This window comes from Pan troglodytes, chromosome 1 (genome assembly GCF_028858775.2).
Source record: "Pan troglodytes isolate AG18354 chromosome 1, NHGRI_mPanTro3-v2.0_pri, whole genome shotgun sequence".
NCBI lineage: Eukaryota > Metazoa > Chordata > Mammalia > Primates > Hominidae > Pan > Pan troglodytes.
This window is the reverse complement of record NC_072398.2, coordinates 193,112,188-193,134,617: the sequence shown is the minus strand read 5'-3', so window position 1 is coordinate 193,134,617 and position 22,430 is coordinate 193,112,188. Positions and strand designations below refer to the sequence as shown.

The following is a 22,430-nucleotide window of genomic DNA, read 5'->3' as shown; positions in this document are numbered from 1 at the left end:
GCATGGTGGTTCATGCCTGTAATCCCAGCACTTTGGAAGGCCAAGGCAGGTGGATCACCAGAGGTCAAGAGTTCGAGACCAGCCTGGCTAACATGGTGAAACCTCATTTCTACTAAAAATTCAAAAAATTAGCTGGGCATGGTGGCGCGTGCCTGTAATCCCAGCTACTCAGGAGGCTGAGGCAGGAGAATTGCTAGAACCCAGGAGGCAGAGGTTGCAGTGAGCCAAGATCACACCACTGCACTCCAGCTCAGGCAACAAGAGTGAAACTCCATCTCAAAAAAAAAAAATAGTTCCTAGATAATGTATATCACTACCTTTAAACCAGAACTTTTATTTTGCTAATAATAACCACTAATATAATTTGTAAAATGCTTTACAGTTTTCAAAACATCCTGACATGCATTAGCTTACTCACATTAGCTAAACATGAAAATGAAAACTTATTTTAGATAACCTGCTCTCATTTACTGTCTCTTGCCTGAATTTCCTTTTTTTTTTTTTTTTTTTTTTTTTTGAGACTGAGTCTCTCTCTCTCATCCAGCCTGGAGTGCAGTGGCACGATCTTGGCTCACTGCCACCTCCACCTCCCAGATTCAAGTAATTCCCCTGCCTCAGCTTCCCAAATAGCTGGGATTACAGGCACCCGCCACTATGCCTGGCTAATTTTTCTATTTTTAGTACAGATGGAGTTTCACCATGTTGGCCAGGGTGCTCTTAACCTCAGGTGATCCACCTGCCTCGGACTCCCAAAGTGCTGGGATTACAGAAAGTGTTGGGATTACAGGCATGAGCCACTGTGCCCAGCCTGAATTTCTTTCTTTCTTTCTTTCTTTCTTTCTTTTTTTTTTTTTTTTTTTAGATGGAGTCTCACTCTATCGCCCAGGCTGGAGTACAGTGGCATGATCTCGGCTCACTGCAACCTCTGCCTCCCGGGTCCAAGTGATTCTCCTGCCTCAGCCTCCTGAGTAGCTGGGATTACAGCCATGTGCCACCAAGCCTGGCTAATTTTTGTATTTTTAGCAGAGACAGGGTTTCACCATGTTGGCCAGGCTGCTCTCGAACTCCTGACCTCAAATGATCCACCCACCTCAGCCTCCCAAAGTGCTGGGATTACAGGCGTGTGCCACTGTGAAATAAAAGTTCATTAAACATTCACTAAGATAATAAAACATATTCCAGCAGATACTCATCTCCAAAACAAATCATTTAAACACAACCAGGAGATAAGCCAAATATAGTTACTTCTTTATCAAATAAGCAAACTCCAGTTATTTCCCTGTAGATAAGCTAAATAGTTATTTTAGCACCAGAAACATGGGTCTACTTAAGTGAAATTTCTGTTTTATTTATGATTTGGGGAAGGAAATTCGAGAAATTACAATTTGATATTCCCAATTCCCAAATTTCAATGTGGCTATACAAACCAAAAGTTCCAGAAGCAATCACAACAAAACCTGAGGCATATGTTGTTGATAGCAAAACTACTTAAGTCCTAACCCCATGCACTCCTTTACTCCCCAGCTAAAATTTGCACCAAGAATTTTGTAAGGACTTGCCCCAAAACCAAACTAGGCCCTCACTGACTGCTTTACTTACTTCTTTACGTTTTGTTTCCGGACATTCCGACTGCAGAGTGAGGGTTGCACCTTCAATATTTCTTGGCATGGGTGTGGAACCAGGGTTTATTGTCAAATGAATCTGATCTGGTGAGATAATGTGCTGCACATAACCCTGGGACATTGCTTCATGATCTATCAGGTGAAAGCCCTCTTCACCCCCTACTAGAAAAGGCAAGTGTTCTCCGCACTGTCCGTCGTCATCTTCATCCTCCAAAGTGCCAGGGTCCTGCTCAATAAGAACAGTGGTCCTATCATAAACAGTTCCAGATGAGGAAGGCACCAGTCCGTTTTTATCCACAAACCTGAGCATTTTATCATCGGGGGTCAGCTCATCTTCCTCTGCCTCAAAGTAGATGATGTTGTTGTCTGGACTGTGTTCCCCCATGGTTCAGTTGTGCTCAGCCCAATTGTGAGAAATGAAAACGTAATGACTTGTCTGCAACAGAACAAAGCCAGAGTTAGAGTCATACCACAAGACCCACGGACCTCCTCAGCAACCACAAGGCTCATTTTCCCTCTCATTTAAAGAGCAAGCCAAAGCAAATGAAAAACCATCCTTGGGAATAATTTTTTTTTATTTTAACTTTAAAACCATCAAGTCATTTTTAAAGAAAAGCAATGCTGACTGGGCGTGGTGGCTCACGCCTGTAATCCCAACACTTTGGGAGGCTGAGATGGGAGGATCGCTTGAGGCCAGGAGTTTGAGATCAGCCTGGTCAACATAGTGAGACCCCCATCTCTAATAAAAAAAAAAAGAAAAAGAAAAAGAAAGAAAAGCAATGCTTTTCAAAAACTGAATAAGTTCATAAGACCTTCTGAATACGCCTGTCAAACAATTTGAAACTTGGTCAAAAATTTAAAGGGGACAAAAGAGCAAACAGAACAGCAGCTGCTGAAAGGCTGACTTGCTACAAATCTTAAGGGAAACTCCATCCACTCAAATATCCTCCAAATCAGACCACGAGGCAGTAAATGGTTTCATGCAGTTTATGAGAAGGAGCAAGGCTTTGGAGGCAGAGTCATCTACCTACAAATCCTGTCTTTGCCTTTTACTACATGGGTAACTTTTCTGTGCCTCATTTTTCTTACGTGCAAGGTGGGACCAGTAATTCCTGTTCTCTCAAAGTTTTTATAAGAAATAAAAGAGGCAACATATGTAAAACACAATGTTTGGTAAATAGTAGAGGAACAAGTATGAATTCCTTCCCCCCTACCTAGAACAGATGTTTCAACCTTCTGGGTGGAAGGGCTATTCCTCAATCAGGCACAAACAACGAAGATCACTGTATCTATTTATGTCCTAAAACAATATGGTGTCAACAAGAAGTTATGGGTCTGTGGTGGGCTCTCGTCCCTGAATCAATTGAGTCTTATTATTTTTGTTTCTACAGCTCCTAGCATAGTACACTGATACTATGATAAGAGTTCAGGAAATGTCAGCTAAATGAATGAAAGACATGGCTACATACTCTCTCGCGAAGATATACTATCTTGGGAAGATACATTCTCTTGAGAAAAATACCACATTTGAAGCTTTCATGTTCTGGAATAGTGATTCTTCCTTCATCTGCAAACACAGGCTCTACAAATGTGGGTTTGGCAGGCAGAACAGAGAATTTTAAAATAATCAGCACATCCCTTTTAGTTTTCAGTCTGGCTTTGCGCTTTATCTTTCTCTTCTGCTCTGGGTTAGAAAGTGAGCCTTTACTTAGTGGGATGGCTAGACAGTTACCAGAGACAGGCCAAAGGATTGGATCCAGGAGGTACCGGCCCGACCCCTAGCTCTGGCTTACGCAACCCCACAGATGTACATTTCGCTGCATCTGAGCAGAGAGAGAAGAGCACCGAGGGCCCCAGTGGGCTGCCCCGGCACCCTCGGCGGCAACGCGGAGACCAACTGTCCGGAACAAACAAGACCAGGAGGTTTGAGGGTAGCCAACGAGGAGTGCGAACAGAGCCCCCTTGAGAGGAGGCTGGGAAAAGGAACCTGTCTGGGATAGCCCCCAGCACAGGGCTACACAGAAAAATCCGAAGACAAGCTGGGGGTCTCCAAGCAAGGAGGAGAGGGGCAGGGTCCGGGTCTCCATGGAAACAGGGAAGGGGGGCTGGATACCCATCCCCATGGAAACGGAGAAGGGGTGGGGTCCCTATGGTGACCAGACTGAGGTCTCTATTGGGAAATGCTTCAGGAGGGAGCCTAAGTCCCGCGCCTCCCGGTAAGTCCCAAGCCCAGGCCGAGTCTAGTTTCGCCTTTTACCTCCGCGGCTCCCGGCAACGGCGGCAGCAGCAGCTTCTCCCCTCCCCAGCGGCACCATGATTGCCCCCACCTTCCCCTAACGTCACTTCCGCTTCCTCTTTCCGGAGGAAGGTGGGGACAGAGGATCCGCCCCTCCCTGGCGCCTGTGGTTGGCTCAGGTTGTCAGGGGGCTGAGCTGCAGCCTCCAATTGGCGAGCGGGGCACCGAGGGGAAGGCGCCCAGGAGGTGGGTTCATCCGCGTGGGGAAGCGCCCGGGGTGGCCACGCGCGGCCCGGAGGGTGTCGCCCTCGCGGCACCGGAGTCAAGGAGAAGGGAACGAATCCCCAAGGAAGAATCCGAAATGTCCTCAGCCAGGTTTGCGCTGACCGCCCTCGCCCTGGCAGCCACAGCCGCAGCGGGAAGGACCACAGTTGGCAGTCAGAACCCTGGCTCCAACCCGCCAGGGGAGCCTGGACGGCCGCGACGTTCCCGGGTTTCTCCTGCCAGGACCCCGGCCTTCCCTTCAGCACCCATCAAAGTTAACACAGGCAGGAGGCCCAGAAAGGAAGACAAGACCCCAAAGGCAGAACTAAGAGTATTCTAAGCCCAGCTGGAGAGGACGCCGCCGCCTCTTCCCCTTCTCACGCGCTTGCCTAGGACCCCCAGCTCCCTTCTCACGCGCTTGCCTAGGACGCCCAGCTCCCTTCTCACACTCTTGCCCAGGCTGGCGGTCCCAACTTTCTTCCCCTGCAAGAGGACGCGGCTACGGCGGGACTCATGCCCGGGCCAGTTAGCGCCACCTACCGGCCACTCCCTTCCTTTCACCGTTCACATTGTCCTGCAGGCCCGTGTCTTAAACCCATTTTACAGTGCCCAGAAGTAGTGGGCATTCGTACCCAGGAAGCGATTCTGCCTTCGTTATGCCCCTGTCCTTTCCAAATGCCTGGAGGATCTAGCTGTTAGATCCTCCCAGCTGCCACTGCCTGTTTTAACCATAAGCTGCTTCTCTCGAATATTCAGAGTGGGACAACTCCAAAGACCAGACCAGGGGTCAAGGGGTTCAGGTCAGTGCCATAACCATTTCTTGCTGGAAGTATGTGAATTGTGACTGGTACCCACCAGACTGCCAGGAATATGTCTCTTTGGCCCCAAGGCTTGAGCCACAAAATCCAGCTGCAGCGAACTGCCATCTCTTAAGACAAAAACATACACAACCGTCACTGTTAAAAATACATTTATCATTAAAATATATTACACATGGAGACAGGATGCATCATATACAGTTTGGAAGACTTGCTGGCCCAGAAAATCCCACTTGTTTCACCGAACACTCATTTTTTCAGTGATTTTACATTTTATTTTTAGAGACGGGGTCTCCCTCCCTCACCCGGGCTGGCGTACAGTGATGTGGTCATAGGTCACTGCAGCCTCAAACTCCTGTGCTCAAGTGAGCCACCCACGTCAGCCTCCCAAGTAACTGGGACCACAGGCATGCATCACCACGCCCAGCTAATTTTTTAAAAATCTTTTTGTAGAGAGGAGGTCTCCCTGTGTTGCCCAGCCTGGTCCCAAACTCCTGGTCTCAAGTGATGCTCCCACCTCAGTCTCTCAAAGTGCCGAGATTACAGGCGTGAGCCACTGTGCCTGGTCATTTTAATTTTTTAAATGCCTGTATTGCCCTCAGAGGCTGAGCAACCAGCCTCAGAGTTATTGAGCCATTATCTGGGCAGGAACGGGGGTCGAGTTTGCATATGCATATACACATCCTCAGACAGAGCACTGAAAGCATCTGAGGTGGCTGTAGCCTATTTTATCCAGCAGCTTCTGCCTGCATTCTTGCCGTCCAACTCATTGGCCTTTCAGGACTTTCCATCAAATATCTGATCATGGGGATCTCAGCCCAGACTGACTATGCCCTGGAGGTAGGGTGAGTGAGTACAAGTACAGTTATTTAAAAACATTTTAGGCCAGGTGTGGTGGTTCATGCCTGTAATCCCAGCACTTTGGGAGGCCGAGGCAGGTGGATCACCTGAGGCCAGGCATTCGAGCCCAGCCTGGCCAACATGGTGAAACCGTGTCTATACTAAAAACACACACAAAAATTAGCCAGGCATGGTGGCGGACGCCTATAATCCCAGCTACTCGAGAGGCTGAGGCAGGAGAATTGCTTGAACCAAGGAGGCAGAGGTTGCAGTGAGCCAAGACCACGCCAACGCACTCCAGCCTGGGCAACAAGAGTGAAACTCCATCTCAAAAAAGAAAAAAAAAAAAAAAAAAGGCTGGGCATGGTGGCTCACACCTGTAATCCTAGCACTTGGGGAGGCCGAGGCAGGCAGATTGCCTGAGTTCAGGAGTTTTAGAACAGCCTGGGCAACACGGTGAAACCCCGTCTCTACTAAAATGCAAAAAATTAGCTGGGCGTGGCAGTGTGTGCCTGTAGTCCCAGCTACTCGGGAGGCTGAGGCAGGATAATTGCTTGCACCCAGGAGGCAGAGGTTGCAGTGAGCCAAGATCGTGCCACCGCACTCCACCCTGCGCGACAGAGCAAAACTCCGTCTCAAAATAAAAAAAAATCAATCTGTGTTAAATAACTAAAGTTGAAAATTGAATGTCAGTTTTATTATGGTGGATTTTCTCCCGTGTCTTCATGACTCACAGCGCTGAGTGTGCTAACCAATGGTGGGCTTAGTTGGGGTACTAGGCTCAGGAAATAGCTGCCATTCTTGCTACCAAGTGGCCTCACATAATTATCTTAAGGCATCTCTTGAGCTGAAACAGGTGGGGCTGGTAATTGGCAGCCTCAAGTAAAATAGGAGGAGAGATAGGCTCAGAGTGGGTTGCAGAGGAACTGGTGAATAAATTCTTGAGCCTTCTTCTTCTCTGTCATATCAAGCTTTTGGTGACCAGCTGGGTTTCGAAGCAATAAGCTGCCAAATATGCTAGCTGCAAGAAAAAACACAGAAAAGAAATGATTCAGCAAAAGAAGGTACTAAAGACACACATCACTTAACGACAGGGATATGTTCTGAGAAATGTGTCATTAGGTGATTTCATCATTGTGCAAACATCATAGCGTGTACTTAAACTTTCACAAACCTGTACTTACACAATTCTAGATGGTATAGTCTATTGCTCCTAAGCTCCTGTACAGCATGTTACTATACTGAATACTACAGGCAATTGTAACACAGTGCTAAGTATTTGTGCATCCAAATATATCTAAACATAGGAAAGGCACATCAAAAATACGGTATTATGAGCTGGGTATGGTGGCTCACACCTATAATCCCAGCACTTTGGGAAGCCAAAGCGGGCAGATCACTAGAGGCCAGGAGTTCAAGACCAGCTAGGCCAACATGGTAAAACCCCATCTCTACTAAAAATAACAAAAATTAGCCTGTCCCTGCCAGTGGGCTTTCCAAGGGGAATGGTGCTGTGTCAGAGGTGGCTGAGGTTGGGAGGTTGTGGGGGAGGCAGCCCTGCTTGGTGTCCTGCCTCTCTGGTTCCTGCCTCCTCCCCCAACCACCCCGTGTCCCCAGTGGGGGCTCGTCCCCAGGATGCGATGAGGTTCCATGAGCGTGGTAGGGATGGTTGAGGCACGGGCGTTGGAGGGTGTGACCCGGTGGCCCCTGTCCAAGGGTTGGCTGTGAGGGCCTGGGTGACCATCTGGCTCCCAGCCCTCTCCCATCCTGCAGTGGGGAGGGTCACTGCCCTTTAAAAAAAAAAAAAAAAAAAAAAGGCAGGGCGCGGTGGCTCAGGCCTGTAATCCCAGCACTTTGGGAGGCCGAGGCGGGTGGAATCACGAGGTCAAGAGATTGAGACCATCCTGGCCAACATGGTGAAACCCCGTCTCTAATAAAAATACAAAAATTAGCTGGGCATGGTGGTGCGCGCCTGTAGTCCCAGCTACTCGGGAGGCTGAGGCAGGAGAATTGCTTGAACCCGGGTGGCGGAGGATGCAGTGAGCTGAGATCACGCCACTGCACTCCAGCCTGGCGACAGATCGAGACTCCATCTCTAAAAAATTAAATTAAATTTAAAAGCTGGGCATAGTGGCAAGCGCCTATAATCCCAGCTACTCAGGAGGCCGAGGCATAAGAATCACTTGAACCCAGGAGGCAGAGGTTGCAGTGAGCTGAGATCACACCACTGCACTCCAGCCTGGGTGACAGAGTGAGACTTTCTCAAGCACACACACACACACACATATGCACACACAAACACACACGCACAAAACCACGGTATTATAATCTTATGGGCCCTCCATCGTATATGTGGTCTTTCGTTGACCAAGATGTTATATGGTACATGACTATACTTTTTTTTTTTTTTTTGAGATGGAGTCTCACTCTGTCGCCCAGGCTGGAGTGCAGTGGTGCAGTCTCGGGTCACTGCAGCCTCCGCCTCCCAGTTTCAAGCGATTCTCCTAACTCAGCCTCCCATTTAGCTGGGATTACAGGCATGCACCACCACACTCAGCTAATTTTTGTATTTTTAGTAGAGATGGGGTTTCACCATGTTGGCCAGGCTGGTCTTGAACTCCTGACCTCAGGTGATCCGTCCACCTGAGCCTCACAAAGTGCTAGGACTACAGGTGTGAGCCACCGCCCCCAGCCCATGACTATACTTACTCTTGTGTTGTTAGGAGTGGGGAGGAGTGTCCAAACGCAAAACTTTCTGCTTTAAAAAATCTTTGCCCAGAGCTTGATATTTTAGTTCTACTGCAGGGGACCTGGGACCCTCCTCAACCTCATTTCTCATTACGAGTCTCTCAGTTTGCAGAAATGCTTTCCATAGACATTTGGCTGCTTACCTAGAATATTCTCATCCAAATGATTTTTTGCTGAATTTTTCAGCAGTTCTCGCAAAAACGCCATCAAGTAGTGGAAGACATTTTTGTGGAATATGGGGAGAGTAGAAATGACCTGAAAGAGGAAGAACCGGAATTTGTCTTTTGTTCACTGAATCATTTCTCAAGTGCCTACTATAGTCCAAGAACTGTATACACGATCCAAGTGCACGAGAAAGACTGTGCACAGAAAACTGGTTGCTTACCACTTGGCATAAGTATCAAAAGAGAGGTACGGGTCAAATGCAACATGAATTTAGAAGTCAAACTTTTAACTACATGTTCCTATAAGACTGAAAGAAATAAGACATTTTAGTTGGGTCTTGAATGTAAGACAAAATGGGACTTACAGAGGTTAATAACTGGGGTAAGAGCAAAGAAAGTATAAAAAAAGGGCAGGAGAAGGGAAATAGTGAGGTAAGTAGAGAGAACACTTTATGAGAAGTCAATTTTGGCAGGAGCATAATTAGAAGGGTTGATCAGGCCCTGATCAATGAGTACTCCAGCTATCTGCATATCAGAATCAGTTTGGAAGTTTGAATAGATTCCAAAAGTGATTATGGGCTCAGTGGCTCATGCCTGTAATCCCAGCACTTTGGGAGGCCGAAGAGGGTGGATCACCTGAGGTCAGTAGTTCAAGACCAACCTGGCCAACATGGTGAAACCCCATCTCTACTAAAAATACAAAAATTAGCCAGGCATGGTGGTGCACGCCTGTAATCCCAGCTACTCAGAAGGCTGGGGCAGGAGAATCGCTTGAACCTGGGAGGCATTACAGTGAGCTGAGATCGCGCCAATGCACTCCAGCCTGGGTGACACAGCAAGACTCCATCTCAAAAAAAAAAAAAGTGATTGTGATTCAGTAGATTTGGGGTGTGGCTTTAGAATCTCTATTATTGGCAAGTTTTCTAGGTTATTCTGCCAAGGCCTGTTGTATGTGTGAACCACCAAGCTAGATCATAGAACGTCTTCAATATTTAAGAAAATCAGTAATTGGCAATAGAGAGCCAAGTATAGTTTTTGACCAACAGTCACATGACAATAGCTTTAGAATACACAATCTGATGGCAGCATGCAAAACAAATCAGCAGAAGGAGATCGTGAATGCAGGGCACTGAACCAAGCTAAGTGCAATGAGAATGGAAGAGAGAGGATGGGTGATAGATCAACGAGACTGGGCACATGGGAGGCAAGGAGAGGGTGGAGTCAGAAATGACTCAGGTTTCGGGGTTGACTCACTGGAATTAAGGGTGATGCCATTAAAAGAAACAAAGACATAAGAGAAAGAGCAGGTTTGAGAAGGAAAGATAAGGTGTTCAGTTTCTGAGATGCTGCACTTGAGGAACTGTGTCCACTCTGTTCCCTTAGCCCCATGGGGTCTGGGGCTAACCACATGCTGCTCAATACTTCCTCTCACCTGTTTGCTTGCTATGTAGTTGCCAGAACACTCCAAGCAGTTATGGTAGGTGCTGTAACAGATGACAGGCTCTGGAAGGCTCTCCAGGAAAAGCAGCAGGGCTTCGGCTACAGAATGATTGCTGGCAGCTTTTGGCCCCATTGTTAAGGAACCGATAATGCTACTGTCCATGGTTAGGAAAAGGCCCAGGAGCAAGTACATGCCAGAAGTGCTGCCTGCCCTGTCAGGCTCTCTGCTCAGGGCTAGGATGCCAGCCTAACTTCTCGAAGGGACCACACTGTTTGTCAGGTGAGCCAGGCCCTCCTGAGTTCCTGCTCTATTGGTTGCTTAAAGTTGTAAATTCTTAGCCTGGGCAACATGGCGAAACCCTGCCTCTACGAAAAGTTCAAAAATTAGCCAGGTGTGGTAGTATGCACCTGTGGTCCCAGCTACTCGGGAGGCTGAGGTGGGAGGCTCCACAGGCTCCAGCCTGGGTGATAGAGATGGACCCTGTCTCAAAAAATAAATAAATCAAGTTGTAAAGTCTTCTCTATGCAAACTTTAAGTAAAACATGGTAGCTGAGGATACAATATCAGATTTTGAGCCATAAAATACTTTACTTTTTCTCACCCCTCTCACTCATATTCTCTCTCTCTCTCTCTCTCACACACACACACACACACACACACAGAGCTGAATGTCTGAAGGATACAGAGGTTATCAATCATTCCAGTATCCAAGCAGTCCCTGATATGTTCAAATTCTGACCTCAGGCCTGGTTGCTGAAACAGATCTTCCTGCAAAAGGGAAGACAGTAACAAAATAATTATTTTCTCAGAAAATCATCAATGATTTCCTGACCTGGCAATATCAATAGCAGAATGCAAAAAGGAGCAGTGTGGTGAGGCCTCTGAATCACCTGACAGATGATCTGATTTAGGCTGATGTGGCGAATTCATCTTGCAGGCCTTCCCTGGCATGTTTCTACAATAGGTCTTCAGGCATCTACTATAAAACTATGGGTAGGGCACACATCACACAAGAAGATCCAACATTGGAGAAAATGTAAAAGCAGCTATGTGTCCTGCAGTGGTATAGAGGGATTACCCAGGGGAAAAAAAATGAAGAAAATATACAGTGCATAAGAGCATAAGAGAACGCTAACAAGGCACCTCAATGCTTTGGGCAAATAAAATTATGGCAGCCATCAGGCATGTTGGCTCATGCCTGTAATCCCAGCACTTTGGGAGGCAGAGGCGGGTGGATCACGAGGTCAGGAGATTGAGACCATCCTGGCCAACACGGTGAAACCCCGTCTTTAATAAAAATACAAAAATTAGCTGGGCTTGGTGGTACATGCCTGTAATCTCAGCTACTTGGGAGGCTGAGGCAGGAGAATTGCTAGAGCCGGGGAGGCGGAGGTTGCAGTGAGCCAAGATGGTGAACTGTACCCCAGCTTGGTGACAGAGCGAGACTCCATCTCAATAAAAACAGATTATGGCAGCAAAGCTATTTCTATTAGTCTCAGGATACTTTATGTTCATTTGTTTTACAAAATGACTTAATACCATATAACTGTATTAATAATAACAATATTATATGTATTGCTCAAAAGTTCCATTTGAAAGGAGTGTTACAGAGAAGGTAGAATAGTACAGCACTGAAGAATATGACTTCTCTAGCCAGATTCACTGTATTCAAATTCCACCTCTGCCCATTTATCAGCTTTGGGACCTTAACCAAGTTATTCACCTTTCCAGGCATCTGTTTCCTCATCTGAGAACTACTGTGAAAACTAGAGGCAATGCTGTAAAAAACACTTAGAATAGTGCTTGGTACACTGCAACTTTCAATAAATGTGAGGGGAAGAAAAGTGAAAATGGAATATCATAAGAATGTATATTTAAAAAAAAAAAGGATGTTGCTCTGAAGTGGTAAAGTGGGCTTGTAGTTTGTATAGGTCTCCCTGAAACCTATATAAACAGGTCAGTGAAACTAACCAATCTGATTAGTGAAGGCTGCCCTAGTCACTCTAGAAATCAGGCCTCCAAATTTGTGGCCCAGGGGTTGCATCTGATCCCCTGCCTCTGCTTGGTTTATCAACAAGTTGGCCCCACCCATTCCCAGAAGCTGGTGAGAGTTCCTGAAGGAGAGTGAGGACATCCTGAGAGGCCTCCAGGCAGCTTTCTGGCAGGGGGACCCCAGAGGCCATGGGAAGGAACATGCTATGCTGTGCTGGGATGGGCTTCCTAAGCAACGCTGCTTCCCTTGGGGGTAATCAGGTACTACACGTAATAGCAGGGCCTCTGGCAGGGCGCGGTGGCTCATGCCTGTCATCCCAGCACTTTGGGAGGCCAAGGTAGGCAGATCACCTGAGGTCAGGAGTTGCAAGACCCATCTCTACAAAAATACAAAAATTAGCCAGGCATGATGGCAGGTGCCTGTAATCCCAGCTACCTGGGAGACTGAGGCGGGAGAATCACTTGAACCCAGGAGGCGGAGGTTGCAGTGAGTCAAGATCGCACCATTGCACTCTAGCCTGGGCAACAGAATAAAACTCTGTCTCAAAAAAAAAAAAAAAAAAAAAATAGCAGGGTCTCCCAGGAGTGTGAAACATGGCATACTATCTATCCTTCCTCCCCTCCCTGGGTGAAGAACAGTTCTCCACAGTTTCCTTATGAAAAAAGTTCTTGGGGCTGATGGTCCTCAAGGCAGCCTGGCCTCAATCAGGTCTGAATGCTTAAACACAACCTACCTGCTGGACAGCATTTCGGTACAGGTAATCAACCAGCATCCAGAGCTCTTTGGGGATTTCCATGGGGCTCTCCAACTGGCTCCCATCATCTCCAGTCCATACTGGCATCAGAGTCTGGAAAGCAATCAAGATCATGACAGAACTTCTGCCAGGCTGGCTCCAGGAAAATGCATGGCATGGGGACGGCAAACCCACAGAAAAAGGAAAACATTCCACTGCCCCTAACCACGCATTCCACAGACAGAAATGAAATCAGGTGGTATGATCAAGGAACAAAAGGTAATTTTTGAGAATCAGGAGAGGGTTATGACAAGCAGTTTCAATGAATCAGGTCAAATATGCACCATCTTTTTAGGAAAAAATCATTCCTATAGCATTTCACTATTAGAACCAGAGAGAAGATGCGGTCTGGTGAGGAAACAGCACAGACTTGGGAGTCCAAAAATCTCAGTTCAAGGCCCAGGTCCACTGTTTTGATTTTCTTTTATTTTTTTTTATTTTTATTTTTTTGAGACAGAGTCTCACTCTGTCACCCAGGCTGGAGTGCAATGGCACAATCTCGGCTCACTGCAACCTCCACCTCCCAGGTTCAAGCAATTCTCCTGTCTCAGCCTCCCTAGTAGCTGGGATTACAGGCGTGTGCCATCACGCCCGGCTAATTTTTTGTATTTTAGTAGAGATGGGGTTTCACCATGTTGCCCAGGCTGGTCTCGAACTCCTGAGCTCAAGCAATCCACCCACCTCGGCCTCCCAAAGTGCTAGGATTACAGGCGTGAGCCACCGTGCCCGGCCCAATTTTTTTTTTAATTGATTTTTTTTTTTAAATTTTGAGGTGGGGTCTCGCTATGCTGCCCAGGCTGGTCTTGAACACTTGGACTCAAGTGATCTACCCATCTCAGCCTCCCAAAGGGCTGAGATTACAGGCATGAGCCACCATACCAAGCCTCCAGGTCCACTGTTTTTATTTATTTATTTATTTACTTATTTATTTATTCGAGATGGAGTCTTGCTCTGTCGCCCAGGCTCAGTGCAGTGGTGCGATCTCGGCTCACTGCAACCTCCACCTCCTGGGTTCAAGCGATTCTCCTGCCTCAGCCTCCCGAGCAGCTGGGAATACAGGCGCCCACCACCGCACCCAGCTAATTTTTTTATTTTTAGTAGAGACGGGGGGTTTCACCATCTTGGCCAGGCTGGTCTCAAATTTCTGACCTCGTGATCCACCTGCCTCAGCCTCCCAAAGTTCTGGGATTGCAGGCGTGAACCACTGCGCCCAGCCTCCAGGTCCACTGTTAACTCACCATATGACCTGTGACAAATCACTCTCCTTGATTGGGCCCCTGTTTTCATCTATATGATGAAGAAGAGGGAGTTCAAGACTCCCTAAATTTAAAAATGCACTGGAAAAAAAGCATACATATTACCATAGGTCTGCTCCAAATTAGTTCCCTTGTATTAGAATTGTCTCCATAGGAATCTTTTAGATGGCAGCAAATTTAGTTTAGGATGATAACCTACCGATGATGATTTAAAAAAAAACAAAAGAATAATATCATTGACTATGGAACTTTCATTATTTTAGAATTCATGGCTGAGTTTGTCTTCTTTTTTTTTTTTAGAGACTGTCTTGCGCTATCGCTCAGGTACTGCAGACTTGAACTCCCAGGCTCCCTCCCACCTTGGCTTCCCAAGTAGCTAGGACTACAAGTGCACACCCCCATACCCAGCTCATTTCTTAATTTTTTTGTAGAGATGGAGTCTCATTACGTTGAGCAGGCTGGTCTCAAAGTCCTGGCCTAAAACATTTCTCCTGCCTTGGCCTCCCAGAGTGCAAGGATTACAGTCGTGAGTCACTGTGCCCAACCCATGGCTGAGTTTCTCTAATGTACTGCTACAAACTGAATGTGTATGTCCCCCTCAAATATGTACGTTGAAACCTAATCCCTCATGTGATGGTACTAGGAGGTAGGGCCTTTGGGAGATGGTTAGGTCATAAGGGCTCTGCCCTGATGAATGGGATTAGTGGCCCTAAACAAGACATCTCAGAGACCTCCCTCCCCTCTTCTGCCATGTAAGAACACAGTAAGAAGATGGCCCTCTATGAACCAGGAGGTAGGCCCTCACCAGACACCAAAGCTGGCAGTGCCTTGATCTTGGACTTCTCAGTCTCCAGAACTGTAAGAAATAAATTTCTGTTGTTGATAAACCACCCAGTCTATGGGATACTGTTAAAGCAGCCCAAACAAAGATACATACTATAAGTGAACTACTGAAAAACGTGGTCACAGCATTTTGCAGCTTTTCTTTCCTATCAAGAAGTGGAGTTAGGCAGGGCATGGTGGCTCATGCCTGTAATCCCAACACTTGGTGAGGCCGAGGTGGGTGGATCAGCTGAGGTCAGGAGTTCGAGACCGACCTGGCCAACATGGCGAAACCCCGTCTCTACTAAAAATATTAAAAAATTAGCTGGGCATGGTGGCATGCACTTGTAGTCCCAGCTACTGGGGAGGCTGAGGCACAAGAATCGCTTGCAACCCGGACGGCAGAGGTTGCAGTGAGCCAAGATCGTGCCACTGCACTCCAGCCTGGGTGACAGAGTAAGACTGTCTCAAAAAAAAAAAAAAAAAAAAAGGCCGGGCGCAGTGGCTCATGCTTGTAATTCCAACACTTTGGGAAGCCGGGGCGGGCAGATCACCTGAGGTCAGGAGTTTGAGACCAGCCTGGCCAACATGGCAAAACCCCATCTCTATAGAAAATACAAAAATTAGCCGGGTATGGTGGCGGGCACCTGTAATGCCAGCTACTTGGGAGGCTGAGGCAGGAGAATCGTTTGAACCTGGGAGGCAGAGGTTGCAGTAAGCCACGATCGTGCCACTGCACTCCAGCCTGGTGGACAGAGTGAGACGCCGACTCACAAAAGAAAACAAAACAAAACAAAAAAGGCCAGGCGTGGTGGCTTACACCTGCAATCCCAACACTTTGGAAAGCTGAGGCGGGCAGATCACGTGAGGTCAGGAGTTCAAGACCAGCCCGGCCGACATGGTGAAACTCCCTCTCTATTAAAAATACAAAAATTGGCTGGGTGCAGTGGCTCACGCCTGTAATCCTAGCACTTTGGGAGGCTGAGGTGGGCGGATCACCTGAGGTCAGGAGTTCAAGACCAGCCTGGCCAACATGGTGAAATCCCGTCTCTACTAAAATACCAAAATTAGCATGATGGCGGGTGCCTGTAATCTCAGCTACTCGGGAGGCTGAGATGGGAGAATTGATTGAACCTGGGAGACGGTGGTTGCAGTGAGCCAAGATGTGCCACTGCATTCCAACCTGGGTAGCTGAGTGAGACTCTGTTTCAAAAAAAAAAAAAAATTAGCTGGGTGTGGTGGTGTGCATGCCTGTAGTCCCAGCTACTGGGGTGGCAGAGGCAGGAGAATCACTTGAGCCCAGGAGGTGGAGGTTGCAGTAAGCTGAGATTGAGCCACTGCACTCCAGCCTGGACAACAGAGTGAGACTCCATCTCAAAAAAAAAAAAAAAAAAAGCCAGGCGCGGTGGCTCATGCCTGTAATCCCAGCACTTTGGGAGGCCGAGATGGGCGGATCACCTGAGGTTGGGAGTTCGAGACCAGTCTGACCAACGTGGAGAAACCCTGTCTCTACTAAAAACACACAAAATATTAGCCAGGCGTGGTGGCGCATGCCTGTAGTCCCAGCTACTCAGGAGGCTGAGGCAGAAGAATCGCTTGAACCCGGGAGGCAGAGGTTACGGTGAGCCAAGATCACGTCATTGCGCTCCAGCCTGGGCAACAAGAGTGAAACTCCGTCTCAAAAAAAAAAAAAAAAGAAGTGGAGTCTTTCTCCACTTGTAGAATCTAGTCTGGCTTCACAACTTGCTCTATCAATAAAACATGGCAGAAGTGGCCTTGTATGCATTTTGGAGCCTATGCTACAAAAGGCCTTACAGTTCTTCTCTCATGTTCTTGCCACTACCTACAGAAGCCTGAGCTAGCCTTCTGAATGATGAGTCCATGTGGTGAGTGAAACCCAGAGAAAAGCTAACACCAAGACATGTGAGAGAGGCCATCTGGAGCCCTCCAGCCATCACAGCTGCCATCTGATTATAACCACACAAATGGGGCTAGGTGAGACAAGCAGGAGACCCACATGGGAAACCCACAGAATCATGAGGAGCAATAACTCGGTGTTAAAAACTACTAAAATTTCAGGATGGTTTGTAGCACAGCAATATACAGCTGATACACTAAGCAAGCTCTAGGAAGCTGAAGAGTTTCTAAGTCCCTAGGAAGGTAGGCATAGGAATATCTTGTTTGACTGGCTTGTCTGCTACAAAGTTCTCAATGTTTCTTTGTGGCATATTACTCACCAGCTCACTAATAGTTTCAAGTGGTAGGTCCAAGATTGGCTCTCTCATGTAACACAGTGTATGAATGGGAGACCCAAAACAGCTGGGCAGGTAGTTCCCAGACACAGACAAAAAGTAATCCTTTCCCCTGTCCAAGTGCAGAACCAGAATGTCCTCAATTTTGTCTTCACCTGAGTTGAGCTTTGTAGCTGTCGTCTTATTTACGAAGAGCTCCAAGTCAATCTCAACATCAGAATCTGCAGAGAAATTTTAAAAATAATGTTGGCCGGGGGCAGGCCAAGAGGAAAGGGGAAAGAAGGCAGGAGGGAAGAGGGTAAGGCATAAAGGGTTAGGAAAAGGAAAGAAAAGGTATCAGCCAACCAACAAGCATCCAAATGTGGTTGGCATGCAGGAGACACAAGAACAAAGAGTTTATAGTCCAACTGGGAATATGAAAACAACAAACAAAAACATTTGAATAGACAAATGCTATAAAATTCAAGCACTAAGGAGCACAGCTCAAGCTAGAAATACTAACAGAATAAGAAGGCATGGATCAAAGAGCCTTCCCTGAGCCAGGTAAGATGAAGATGACTGACTCAGTAGAAGTGTAACGCAATTATCGGCCTGTGAATTGTCCACAAAACACCCTTCATTGTTCCATCACACAGTACCATGCAGAGTGCGAAGGAGAAGTCGGGAAAAATGTGGATGGTACATTCCAGAGCCAGATATAATTTCTGGATTACTTCCCCATTATCAAGAGCAGATAATTGGGAGTTGATTATAGCAAGATAGTAAAATGGTTCCTTTAACAGCAGCACCTGCTATACAGCAATTTTATGTTTTCTCTTTCTGTGAAATTATGGAACATATAAATGACTGAGAATGCTTTTGAAACTGAACTCATGCTCCTCACTATTTCCTATTTTATTCATGAATGGGTTCATCTATAGGGCTTTTTAAAAAGCCTCAAGCAGAGAATAAAACACTCAAGCAAAAAGCTCTTTTAGGAAAATGAGCAAATATAGAGTAAGGCATTCCCCAAACCAGATACCAGGAAGCTAGGAACAGAGGCCTTACCTGGCAGGAGGAAGCCTCTGCTGGGGTTGGCATTCAGCCACTGCTTACAGTAAGACTCTTCATCAGGCTTGTTGATGAATTCAAAATGACAGGGTACTTGTCCATTATGAATTGTAAAGGATTCTACTTTCAATTGCATGTACTTCACATTCTGAAAACAGAACTGGGAAGAAGCCCGGGGCCAGTGAAAACCAGTGCCCTTTCCTCAGCAACCTGCCCAGCCACCCCAACTGGGCAGTCCTTACCATGGAAAGAAAATGAAGGACCATCTCTTTTAAATGTTTCTGCTTTAAGTATCTACCTGGGAGGCCACAGTTCCCACTAAAGACTAGTTATCTGTGTTTAACCCAAAATCCAAAAATTCCGTTTGTTTTTGTATGTCTACTTCCTGAAGAAGTCAAAGTTTATATCTTCTATACCCAAAAAGCATTTACAAAATACCCTTCACAAATTCCACTGCTAAACATGAAGATCAAGCCCATCCTTCCAAGTAGCTGGATATCTAGGGCATTAAAAATGCCATCTGCGGCTGCCACAGTGGCTCAGGCCCATAATCCTAGCACTTTGGGAGGCCGAGACGGGCAGATCACTTGAGCTCAGGAGTTCAAGACCAGCCTGGCCAACATGGCAAAACCCCATCTTTACTAAAAATACAAAAATTAGCCAGGCATGGTGGCACAGCCTGTAATCCCAGCTACTGGGAGGTGGAGACAGGAGAATTGCTTGAACCTAGGAGGCGGAGGTTGCAGTGAGCCGAGATCGTGCCATTGCACTCCAGCCTGGGTGACAGCGTAAGACTCTGTTTAAAACAAACAAACCAAACAAAAAACGCCTTCACCTTAAACCCCAATTTGACTTTGTAGAATGTCAAGTGTGAGTGATCTTCCATGTGGCTCTTCCATGAAAAACCTTCAGACCATATTCAACTTCCTATATTACCTATTCCTTTTCTATACTGTCTTCCCTCCCATTAACTCATGGGTATCCAAACTCAATTTAATCTCAAAGCAAAGCATCAGTAAGAAGAAAAATCCATTGCAAGAATACACAATAGTTATTCTAAAATCAAAACACATTTTGAACCATATTCTGGTTTAGAAGAATAGGACATGATGACCTAAGCCAACAACCTCTCTCTTCTCAGCTAACACCATCAGCCTCACTTTATCGAAAAGCAGTCTATCAAGAAAGACCACAGTCCATAGTGCTATAGGTGCCTCCTAGAACTCTGAGCTCCAATAGATGAGGAGATTTAAGCTCTAGGAATAGAAGAGCCCAAAACTAATCTTTTTTTTTTGAGACGGAGTCTCACACGGTCGCCCAGGCTAGAGTGCAGTGGCGCGATCTCGGCTCACTGCAAGCTCCACCTCCCAGGTTCACGTCATTCTCCTGTCTCAGCCTCCCGAGTAGTTGGGACTACAGGTGCCGACCACCACACCCGGCTAATTTTTTGTATTTTTAGTAGAGACAGGGTTTCACCGTGTTAGCCAGGATGGTCTTGATCTCCTGACCTCATGACCTGCCCACCTCGGCCTCCCAAAGTGCTGGGATTACAGGCGTGAGCCACTGCACCCGGCCTGAGCCCAATGCTAATATTCTTAACATGTCCTTCCTACCTCTCGCTTGGACAGGGACACAGAAGGAATGTTGGCATTTTCCATCTTATCCAGGGAGCGAACAATTTCCTCCAGTGTCTTCCGGTAAAGCTCGTCATTTACGACCCTCACCTGAAAGGGAAACATCAGAGACTGAGTACCTTGGCTTCTGCCCATTTCCTCTTTCTCAGTATAGACGGCATTCACAGCACTGGGAAATAGCAGTTGATAGCAACACAGAAAACAAAGGCTATAGATTTAATTAATTAATGAACTCCATTAACAATTGACTTAGAAGGATCTGCCAGAGGCAAAGCTTGTGGTACAGGCATCTGCTTCCTGATTACCAGAAAAAAATACATGGAAGTGAAAGCATGGTTAGCAGTTAGTTCTGCCAGGTCTTAGGACCAGGGCAGAAAAATGCTTGCCCAGTACCTAGCTCTATTTTGCTTGCTGCCACCAACAGGCCAGCAGTGAGAACTTTTTCTAAGGCTTTGATTTAAAGCAGTGTTTCTCAAGTTTTTGTTTTTTTGTTTTTTTTTTGCAACAAGGTCTTGCTGTCACCCAGGCTGGAGTACAATAGAGTGATCTTGGCTCACTGCAACCTCCGCCTTCTGGGTTCAAGTGATGCTCCTACCTCAGCCCCCCAAGTAGCTGAGACCACAGACACAAGCCATCATGCCCAGCTAATTTTTTTACTTTTTGTAGAGATGAGGGGTTTTGCCATGTTGCCCAGGCTGGTCTTGAACTCCTGAGCTCAAGCAATCCACCCACCTCAGCCTCCCAAAGTGCTGGGATTACAGGTGTGAGGCATTGTAATGATAATAAAGAGCCACCACAAATAGATAATAAATAAATGAGAAGGCTCATGCCTGTAATCCCAGCACTTGGGGTAGCCAAGGCAGAAGGATCACCTGAGCCCAGGAGTCACTTGAGACCAGTCTGGGCAAGACAGCAAGATGCTGTCTCTTAAAAAAAAAAAAAAAAAAAAAGGGCCCGGTGGCTCACGCCAGTAATCCCAGCACTTTGGGATGCCGAGGTGGGCATATCACGAGGTCAGGAGATCAAGACCATCCTGGCTAACACGGTGAAACCCCGTCTCTACTAAAAATACAAAAAAAAAAAAAAAAAAAAAAAAAACCATTAGCAGGGTGTGGTGGCGGGCGCCTGCCTGTAGTCCCAGCTACTCGGGAGGCTGAGGCAGGAGAATGGCGTGAACCTGGGAGGCGGAGCTTGCAGTGAGCCGAGATGGCGCCACTGCGCTCCAGCCTGGGTGACAGAGCAAGACTCCATCTCAAAAAAAAAATTAGCCAGGTAAGGTGACACACACATACAGGCATGCCTGTAATCCTACCTACTGAGGAGGCTGATGTATGTGGGAGGATTGCTTAAGCCCAGCAGATTGAGGCCGCAGTTCGCTGTGACTGTGCCACTGCATCACTGCACTCCAGCCTGGGTGACAGAACAAAACAGTGTCTTTAAAAAAAAAACAAAAAGAAAAGGCTGGGAGCGGTGGCTCATGCCTGTAATCACAGCACTTTGGGAGGCCGAGTCAGGTGGCTCACGAGGGCAGGAGATCGAACCCCATCTCTGCTAAAAATACAAAAAAATAGCCAGACGTGGTGTAATGTGCCTGTAATCCCAGCTACTTGGGAGGCTGAGGCAGGAGAATCGCTTGAACCCGGGAGGCGGAGGTTGCAGCAAGCTGAAATCACGCCACTGCACTCCAGCCTGGGTGACAGAGCGAGACTCCATCTCAACAGAAAAAAAAAAAAGGAAAGGAAGAAAAAGATGCTGATCTCATAGGTAATCAGGGAAATGTAATCTAACATAATAAAATATCTGCTTATTGGGTTGGCAAAAATTTTGAAGACTGATAAAACCCAATATTGACAAGGGTATGGGAAAATAAACTTATACATGGTTGGTAGAAGTATAAAGTGGTAAAACTGTTGTGAGGGTAATTTAGCAAGATCTAATAAATTTAAAATACATTTTTTATTTGAACCGCTAATTTCATCTCTAATAATTTCATTCTATAGAAATACACTGATACACAAACATACATGTGAAGGGTGGTCACAACAGCACTGTGCATAATAGCAAAACTTTGGAAATAACTTTATGATCATCAATACATACATTATGGCTCATCCATACTATGGAATACTATGCAACCTTTAAAAATAATGAGAAGAAAGCTCTACCTTCACTGTCCTGGAAAGATCTCCTAAGACATATTCAGTCAGGGAAAAAAAGATGTCCTCAGAGCAAAATGTATAATATGATCTCTTTTACAAAAAAGGAAAAATATCCTCAATGTTGTATACACAATACTGACACACCCATTTATAAACGCATAGAGAAAGGTCTGCAAAGAGACAGTTCAAAAATGCAAAAGGGAACTTCCATGTATGAGGAAAAATGCAGAGGCATACTAAAATAATTATTAACCAAGTTGTTAATAATTATTTTAAATTGTCCTAAAAGGGGCTTCTTCCCTCTCAAAAGGAGAGGAAGAAACCAGAAAGACAAGAAA

The 22,430-nt window shown here is 46.4% G+C and overlaps 2 protein-coding genes across 18 annotated transcripts in view; both read right to left on the bottom strand.

Moving 5' to 3' along the window:
• The window catches only part of MTF1 (metal regulatory transcription factor 1), a 47,039-nt gene extending 42,846 nt beyond the window's left edge, over positions 1 to 4,193 (bottom strand). Inside the window, exons 1-2 of one of the 5 annotated variants that reach the window (XR_010158217.1) lie at positions 3,880 to 4,193; positions 1,600 to 2,058 (exon numbers count right to left, since the gene is read on the bottom strand). Coding sequence is in view for 3 of the 5 variants with exons in the window: in XM_009453047.5 (XP_009451322.1) it covers positions 1,600 to 2,007 (408 nt within the window). In the remaining 2 variants the exon portion in view is untranslated. 5 annotated transcript variants of the gene reach the window in all.
• An 882-nt stretch (positions 4,194 to 5,075) lies between these two features.
• INPP5B (inositol polyphosphate-5-phosphatase B) overlaps positions 5,076 to 22,430 on the bottom strand; it is an 85,409-nt gene continuing 68,054 nt past the window's right edge. For 12 of the 13 annotated variants that reach the window (XM_016959503.4, XM_024357966.3, XM_024357967.3 and 9 more), the window contains 8 exons: positions 19,913 to 20,023; positions 18,297 to 18,459; positions 17,235 to 17,470; positions 12,860 to 12,973; positions 10,817 to 10,901; positions 10,125 to 10,252; positions 8,672 to 8,783; positions 5,076 to 6,801 (listed from right to left, as the gene is read on the bottom strand). In XM_016959503.4, coding sequence (XP_016814992.4) covers positions 6,686 to 6,801; positions 8,672 to 8,783; positions 10,125 to 10,252; positions 10,817 to 10,901; positions 12,860 to 12,973; positions 17,235 to 17,470; positions 18,297 to 18,459; positions 19,913 to 20,023 — 1,065 coding nt within the window. In that variant the 3' untranslated portion in view covers positions 5,076 to 6,685. The remainder of the gene's footprint in view (positions 6,802 to 8,671; positions 8,784 to 10,124; positions 10,253 to 10,816; positions 10,902 to 12,859; positions 12,974 to 17,234; positions 17,471 to 18,296; positions 18,460 to 19,912; positions 20,024 to 22,430) is intronic. The other variant, XR_010154383.1, reaches the window with a different exon arrangement.